General features: G+C 41.4%; 1 protein-coding gene across 2 annotated transcripts in view; it reads left to right on the plus strand.

Moving 5' to 3' along the window:
• Window positions 1-8566, plus strand: part of ZNF527 (zinc finger protein 527) — an 18199-nt gene that overhangs the window by 5057 nt on the left and 4576 nt on the right. Inside the window, exons 2-3 of one of the 2 annotated variants that reach the window (XM_012809199.2) lie at window positions 2490-2616; window positions 3468-3563. In XM_012809199.2, the coding sequence (XP_012664653.1) occupies window positions 2490-2616; window positions 3468-3563 (223 nt within the window). Of the gene's footprint in view, window positions 1-2395; window positions 2617-3467; window positions 3564-8566 lie in introns of those variants that run through there. The other variant, XM_023516881.1, reaches the window with a different exon arrangement.

Genomic DNA, 8566 nt, shown 5'->3' on the forward strand with positions numbered 1-8566 from the left:
AAAAAAAAAAAAATATTATCAGGATATAGAAAAACTACAAAGGATGGTGTTGTACCCTGAAGTCCATAACAGCAGAGCTCCCTTACTAGCCCTAGGCCTGAACCCTTACTGGCCCTCTGAACCTAAAGTCAGAGAGACCTGTGTGAAGAGGGGGTCCCTGACAGCTGCTTTAAGCTTTTTCTTTGGTGGCAGAGTCTTACTCTGTCACCCTGGGTAGAGTGCTGTGGCATCATACCTCACAGCTGTGGGCCTCAAATTCTTGGGCTCAAATGATCTTCTTGCTTTAGCCTCCTGAGTTGCTGGGACTATAGGTGGCAGCCACAATGCCCAGCTAGTTTTTCTATTTTTGGTAGAGACGGGGTCTTGCTCTTGCTCATGCTAGTCAGCTGCTGACCATTGAAAGACAGAGACTACCCACTGTGGTGCTTCAGGAGGGAGCCAGGGGAAAAAACATTTTGCCTTACTTACCTTCCTTTCATCTCTTACTTGTGGCTGAGCCTACCATAAAATGGAGTAAAACAAGAATTTGTTGAAGCAGTCAATCTAGGTCAGCCTCCCAGGATTCAGAGAAGAGTGGAGGGGCACATGGGAGTTACATATCACTATGTAGTCGTATATTTTTTTCTCCAGACATATGACTGTGGAAATAACCATCCCATATTTCCACTATGTAAAATGACTGTATTTGATATTTCATGATTTTTGATAAAAAATGAAAACTGGAATTCTATCTTTTTTTTTTTTTTTTTTTTTTAGACAGAGCCCCACTATGTTGCCCTCTTGGGCTTAAGCGATTCTCTTGCCTCTGCCTCCCAAGTAGCTGGGACTACAGGTGCTCGCCACAATGCCTGGCTATTTTTTATTGCAGTTGTCATTATTGTTCTAGCTGGCCTGAGCTGAGTTTGAACCCGCCAACTTCAGTGTATGTGGCTGGCACCATAACCACTGTGCTACAGGCACCGAGCCAGGAACTCTATCATTTTTTAAGCATTGAATACTCTTCATATGGATATATTGTAGGAAACATCACCATTTATTCACTAAGTGGTAAATATTTACTATTTACAATGTGATAAGTTTTGTAATAAACATTGGATATACATCAGCTTGTAAACCAGGTATTTTTCCTTTCATGCAATTTACAATTCAGTGTTATAGCTACCATAAACTACTTTTGGACATATACATTTTTTAATTAAATCATAGCTGTGTACATTAATGCAATCATGGTGTACAATGTGCTGGTTTTATATACCATTTGAAATATTTTCATCAAACTGGATAATATAGCCTTCACCGCATTTTCTTAGTTATTGCGTTAGGACATTTATACTCTAAATTTAATATGTACCCTTGTAAAATGCACCTTAGATATGTTCCCACCAATTACCCTTCCTCCACCCATCCTCTGCCCTGCCCTTCCCTCCCTCTCCTTCCTCCCCCTGTTCTTGGGCTATAGTTGGGTTATAGCTCTCATATGAAAGCTATAAATTAGTTTCATAGTAGGGCTGAGTACATTGGTTACTTTTTCTTCCATTCTTGGACATATACATTTTTTTCCAGATTTTTTTTTTTTTTTTTTTTAGTTTTTGGCCAGGGCTAGGTTTGAACCTGCCACCTCCGGTATATGGAGCCGGCACCCTACTCCTTTGAGCAACAGTTGCAGCCCTTTTTCCCAGATTTTTTATGTAACTTTCTAATGAAAGTCCTATCTTAAACTCATCACATATGCTTTGTTATTCTTGGAAGTTTCTCTCCTTATATACACAAATAATAAATTTATAAATACACAAATACATAAATTTATAAATTTCAGATGATACCCTTTCATTAAAGCCCAATTTGAGGCCTTTCTTCATTACTATGTCCCATCTGATATCCCAGTTTGGGGACTACCAAGGAATTTTCTGTATAAGAATTTCTTTTTATTTAGTATATGTAACATACAATTTAGCCCTTGTTCATATACTGTTTCACATTGTAAGATAATTTTTTCTTGTTATATATGTCTTTCATAAAAATGTAAAATTTTCAAGAAATGTGTCTATTTCTCATATTTTTCTTCCTCTCAAAGTATTTGGCAGGCTTAGCACCTGTGGCTCAAGTGGCTAGGGCACATACACCTAAGGTGGCGGGTTTGAATCCAGCCCGGCCTGCCAGACAATGACGGCTGCAACCAAAAAATAGCCGGGTGTTGTGGCGGGTGCCTGTGGTCCCAGCTACTTGGGAGGCTGAGGCACGAGACTCGCTTGAGCCCAGGAGTTGGAGGTTGCTGGGAGCTATGATGTCACAGCATTCTACCCAGGGTGACAGCTTGAGGCTCTGTCTCAAAAAAAAAAAAAGTATTTGACAAATTTGACCATGTAATTTTTCTCCAATATTTATTTTCCTTGAATCACTTAAGCTTTAAACTCTGGCAGAATCTATCTCTTGTTAGGACCATATGGGTATCTGGGCACTTGTCAAGCAAGAATTGCTTTTTCTTTCAGGGGTTGGTGACCTTCAGAGATGTGTCTCTAAACTTTTCCCAAGAGGAGTGGGAATGGCTGGATCCATCTCAGAAGGATTTATACAGAGATGTCATGTTGGAGAACTACAGGAACTTGGTATGGCTTGGTAAGGATGTTTCTCCCCCATATTTAAACATCTTCCCTCTGGGGTTGTTGCTTCCTCCATTGGGAATATGTAGGGCATCTTGAAAATGCATAATTGAATTTCTACTTCCTGTTCCCAGGAAGTGATATGAAGCAGTTTCATAGAGTTGGTATAGAATGGTGGCTTGGAATAGCAAGTTCAGCACAACCTGGGAATTTGTTAAAATGCAAATTATAGGGCCATAGACCTAAAAAATCAGAGTAAGCCCTCAATGATCTTGATGCCTATTAAAGTTTGAGAGCCACTGTAGTTTTTGATTCAGTAGGTCTAGGTAGGGCCTAAGAATTTACATTTCTAATTAGTTCCTAGATGATGGTTGCAGCTGCTATAGCACTTTGAGAACCACTGCTATGGAAGAAGCTTCATCTTTTTTTTTTTTTTTTGAGACGGAGCCTCAAGCTGTCCCCCTGGGTAGAGTGCCATGGCATCACGCTCACAGCAACCTCCAACTCCTGGGCTCAAGCGAGTCTCCTGCCTCAGCCTCCCAAGTAGCTGGGACCACAGGCGCCCGCCACAACGCCTGGCTATTTTTTGGTTGCAGCCGTCATTGTTGTTTGGCGGGTCCAGGCTGGGGATTCGAACCCGCCACCTTAGGTGTACGTGGCTGGCGCCTTAGCCGGTTGAGCCACAGGCGCCGAGCCGAAGCTTCATCTTCTTTATCATCCATACAAGCATCATTCCATTCTCTGGCCCTTCCTCTAACATCCTCTCTTACCTGATGACCCAGAGATTGGGTTTGCCTCCTGGAACAGCTGTAGCGTGTTGATTTGTCTGTCTGTCTCTTGTTCTTGTTTTTCTTCTCCTGAAAACAGGACTCTCCATTTCTAAGCCCAACATGATCTCCTTACTGGAACAAGGGAAGGATCCTTGGATGGTGGGGACAGAGATATCACACAGTAACTACACAGGTGAGTGACAGGTAACCAGGAAGGGAGCGCTGTTGTAAGATACCTACCTAACTAGTCATGAGGAAGCTGCCCTGGGCTTCAAGGAGGAGCTGAAATCTCCTCCATAGAATCCTCACCTACACCTTGGGTTTTTCTCTCCCTCTCTTTTTTTCTATTTATTTATTTTTAGACACAGAGTTTTACTCTATCACCCTCGGTAGAGTGCTGTGACATGGTGAGCAACCTCCAAATCCTGGGGTTAGGCAATTCTCTTGCCTCAGCCTCCCAAGTAGCTGGGACTACAGGCACTGCCACAATACCTGGTCTTTTTGTTGTTGTTGCAGTTTGGCCTGGGCTGGGTTCGAACCCACCACCCTTGGTATATGGGGCTGGTGCCGTACCCACTGAGCCACAGGCGCCTCCCCCATATACATATTTCTTTTTTTTTTTTTTGAGACAGAGCCTCAAGCTGCCCCCCTGGGTAGAGTGCCAGTGGCATCAAAGCTCACAGAAACCTCCAACTCCTGGGCTCAAGCGAGTCTCCTGCCTCCACCTCTCAAATAGCTGGGACCACAGGCACCCGCCACAACACCCGGCTATTTTTTGGTTGCAGCTGTCATTGTTGTTTGGTGGGCCCCGGGCTGGATTCGAACTTGCCACCTTAGGTGTATGTGGCTGGCACCTTAGTCACTTGAGCCACAGGCGCTGAGCCTATACATATTTCTAATTGAATACCCAGCTCCCTATCAATTGTCTGCATCTTTCAAGGCTCTGAGACACATTAGATAATCTATTTGTTTCATCTTCTTGGATAATTCTTTCCTGGAATCCTCAGGTATGGCTCACTGTGCACAAATGGCTCATTACATCTACTTGCTCTCGGTTTGAGTTTATCTGATATTTTCTCATGATAAGATTGAGATATTGCATTTTTCAAAACCAGCCTGAGCAAGAGTGAGACCCCATCTCTACTCAAAAAATTGCTGGGCATCTTGGTGGGTGCCTGTAGTTCCAGCTACTTGGGAGGTTGAGGCAAGAGGATCACTTTGAGCCTAAGAGTTTGAGGTTGTTGTGAGCTATGACACCATGGCACAATACCCAGGGTGACAGAGTGAGGTTCTGTCTCAAAAATAAAAAATGAAAATAAAAGAATGCCACAGAAATAATGTTGTGTCCCTCTCAGTGCCTTATACCAATGGATTTATAATGTTGATATATCTTATTATCAATGATGATAAATTTGCTAACTTGGTGAAGGTGGTGTCTGCTTGGTTTCTCCATTGTAAAGTTTCTATTTTTTTTCTTTGTTTGTTTTTTTGAGAGAGTCTCATTTTGTTGCCTTCAGTAGAGTGCCATCACTACTAAAGTAGCTGCCATAACACCCAGCTGTTTTTTTTAGAAACTAGGTCTTGCTCTGGCTCAGGCTGATCTCGAACCTGTGAGCTCAGGCAATCCACCTGCCTTGGCCTCCCAAGTGCTGGGATTACTGGTGTGAGCCACTGCACCTGGCAAAAGTTTCTATTTTTAAAAAATTGGTAATTAATAAGTAATCTTGAGGAAGATACTTTGAGACTATTCAGTTTCATCTGAAACTTTTGCCCACTAATTTTAGCATCCATTGGTGGATTTTGTCTGCAACAGTTATTACTATGGTGTTTCACCTAATGTTGATTTTTCTTTTCTTTTTTTTGAGACAGTGTCACTATGTCACCCTTGGTAGAGTGCTGTGGCATCACAGCGCACAGCAACCTCAAACTCTTGGGCTTAAATGATTCTCTTGCCTCAGCCTCTCAAGTCACTGGGACTACAGGTGCCTCCTACAATGCCTGGCTACTTTTTAGTTGCAGTTGTCATTGTTTGGCAGGTGCGGGCTAGGTTCGAACCCGCCAGCTCCGGGGTATGTGCCACTGAGCCACAGGCGCCAAGCCATTTTCTTTTCTTCTTTTGAGACGGAGTCTCACTATGTTGCCCTTGGTAGAGTGCCATGGTGTCATAGCACACAGCAACCTTGAATTCCTGGGCTTAAGCAATTCTCTTGCCTCAGCCTCCCAAGTATCTGGGACTATAGGCACCCGCCACAGTGCATGGCTATTTTGTTTTTGTAATTGTCATTGTTTAGCAGGCCCCAGCTGGGTTCAGACCTAAGTTGACCACCCAAGAGACTGTAACTTACTGGTCAACATAGGGAGGTGGTCAACATAAGGAATTAGGCCTACTGTATTGATACATACAGGTAGCACATACAGGTAGTCCCAGCTACTCTGGAGGCAGAGGCAAGATAATCACTTGAGCCCAAGAGTATGAAGTTGGTGTGAGCTATGACGCCAGGGCATTCTACCTGGGAGTGACAAAGTGAGACTCTGTCTCAAAAAAACAAAACAAAAGAACAAAAAACAAATGTAAGATATAACTGTACCAAAAGAAAAAATAATATATGCATACTTTACATTTTATAAGTCACCCTGGTTGAGTCCTTTCACCTAAATTTTGGTAGAAAGACATATGAAATGCAAGGACTTAGGTCATATTACTGGTTCTAGAAACTTTTTTTTCTTACAGAATTTTCTTTTATATTATTGATCTTTTTTTATGTATTTTAAAAAATACGTAAATAATTTTCTAAGTTCAGAAATAAAATCCTTATGGAACTCTGATTGAAATTGACCTGGTATAAATTAACTTAAGTAAAAAAAGTATGCAGTAGTCGTAGATACTTATAGGGTACATGTGATGCTTTAATTTAGGCATACAATGTGTTTGACTCAAATCAGGTAATTGGGTATCCCTCACCTCAGGCATTTATCATTTCTTTGTGTTAGGAACATTCTAATTCCACTCTTTTTTAATTATTATTATTATTTTTTGAGACAGAGTTTCACTTATTAACCTTTGGTAGAGTGCTGTGGCATCACAGTTCCCAGCAACCTCCAACTCTTGGGCTTAGACGATTCTCTTGCCTCAGCCTCACGAGTAGCTGGGACTACAGGCACTTGCTACAATGCCTGGCTTTTTTTTGTTGCAGTTTGGCCCAGGCTGGGTTTGAACCCACCACCCTCAGTATAGGGCGCCGGCACCCTACTCACTGAACCACAGGCGCAGCCCCTTTTTAAAAATTATTTAAAAGCATACCCTAACTTATCATTGATTATAGTCACTTTGTTGTACTATCAAATATTATTCATCCTGTTTAACTATCTAACTATATTTTTGTATTTAATAGCCACCTCTACTTTATCCCTGACTCCCCCCTCTACTCCCCTCTGATAAGCATCATTCTCTTGTGTTCATGAGATCAGTTGTTTTAACATTTAGCTCTCATGTATGATGAGAACATGCAAGATTTGTCTTCCCATGCTTGGCTTATTTCACTGACCATGATACTCTCCAGTTCTGTCCATGTTGTTGCAAATGGCAGGATTTCATTCTTTTTATGGCTACATAATATTCCCTTGTGTGTATGTACCACAATTTCTTTCTCCATTCATTCATTGATGGACTCTTAGGTTAATTCCCAAATCTTGGCTATCATGTATAGTGCTGCAATAAACATAGGAGTTCACATATCTTTTTGATAATACTGATTTCACTTCTTTTTGATATGAAAGATTGCTAGGTAGGTCTATATTTTGTTTTTTGAGGAAACTCCCTACTGTTTTATAGTGTTTTTATACTGTTTTACATTCAATTTTTTTTTTTTTTGAAACAGGAGCCTCATCTGCCCCCCTGGGTAGGGTGCCATGGCATTTCAGCTCACAGCAACCTCCAACTCCTGGGCTCAAGCGAGTCTCCTGCCTCAGCCTCCCAAGTAGCTGGAACCACAGGCGCCCGCTACAACGCCCGGCTATCTTTTGGTTGCAGCCGTCATTGTTGTTTGGCGAGCCCAGGCTGGATTCGAACCCGCCACCTTGGGTGTACATGGCTGGTGCCTTAGCCACTTGAGCCACAGGCTCCGAGCTCTGTTTTACATTCTCAACAGCAGTGTACAAGGGTTCCCCTTTCTCCACATCCTCACCAGCATTCTTTATTGCCCATCTTTTTGATAAAAGTCATTTTAAAGGGGGTGAGATGATATCTCATTGTAATTTTGACTAATTCACCTACTAAGGCTAGTGAATTCTCTTGTCTTTATTGCCATTATGATACCATTGGCTTCTAAGTATTTCTCTACTCCAGACATAGTAACTATCACTTCCACACATGCAATATTTATTTCCTGTTCTATTTTTCCCCAGGATACACCCACATGTGGAATTCATTTCCCTGCAACATTTATCCACCATGCTTTTTAAAACACAGTAGTTGAAGCTCCAGGAACTTTGGAATCTCTCATGTTGGAAGATATCTGCAGTCTTCTCCTGTCAGGCATCTTTCACTTGGCATTACATTTGGTATTGTTTAAACCTGCCATATGCCTGAAGTAAAGATTTATTCTCCGTAAGAGGGAATATAGTGGTGCTGGGTGGTGGATAAAGGAGAAGAGGTAAAGAGACCAAGTGAAGGAACAGAAATAATTATAACTCTGGGGAAAGAATGAACAAGATGGACCTAACAGATTAAATGAACATAGCCTCTCAGACCTGGGTTTAGATAGAGGCTCAAGAAAGAAAATCCAAAGGTGTGCATAGGAAGGAATGATTGGGTAGGTTCCTTCTTTGGGCAGAGGGTATATTGGAATGAGGAAAGATACAGATGCATAATCTGTTCTTTGCTTTTTGATTTCATATTGACCTAGTCTGGAGGCAGCTTTTCTTTTCAACAGATGGGAAACTATTGTGTAAAGACTATATCTAATTAACCCCAAAATGCTAACATGCAGCTCAAAAATAATCCCTAACCACATCCAAACATGAAAATGGCTCTGTCACGGAAACATTCACTATATTTGGTAGGCCTGATCATATCCTTGAAAACCAAACTTGTATTTTTCAAGAATCATTCCTTAACTAGTGACTTTTGATTTCTTTATACTACTAATAATTTATATGATATTATCTATTCCTTTTTCTTTCTTTTTTTTTTTTTTT

The sequence above is a fragment of the Otolemur garnettii genome, unplaced genomic scaffold (assembly GCF_000181295.1).
Source record: "Otolemur garnettii isolate 467f Iridium unplaced genomic scaffold, OtoGar3 scaffold00100, whole genome shotgun sequence".
Lineage (NCBI taxonomy): Eukaryota > Metazoa > Chordata > Mammalia > Primates > Galagidae > Otolemur > Otolemur garnettii.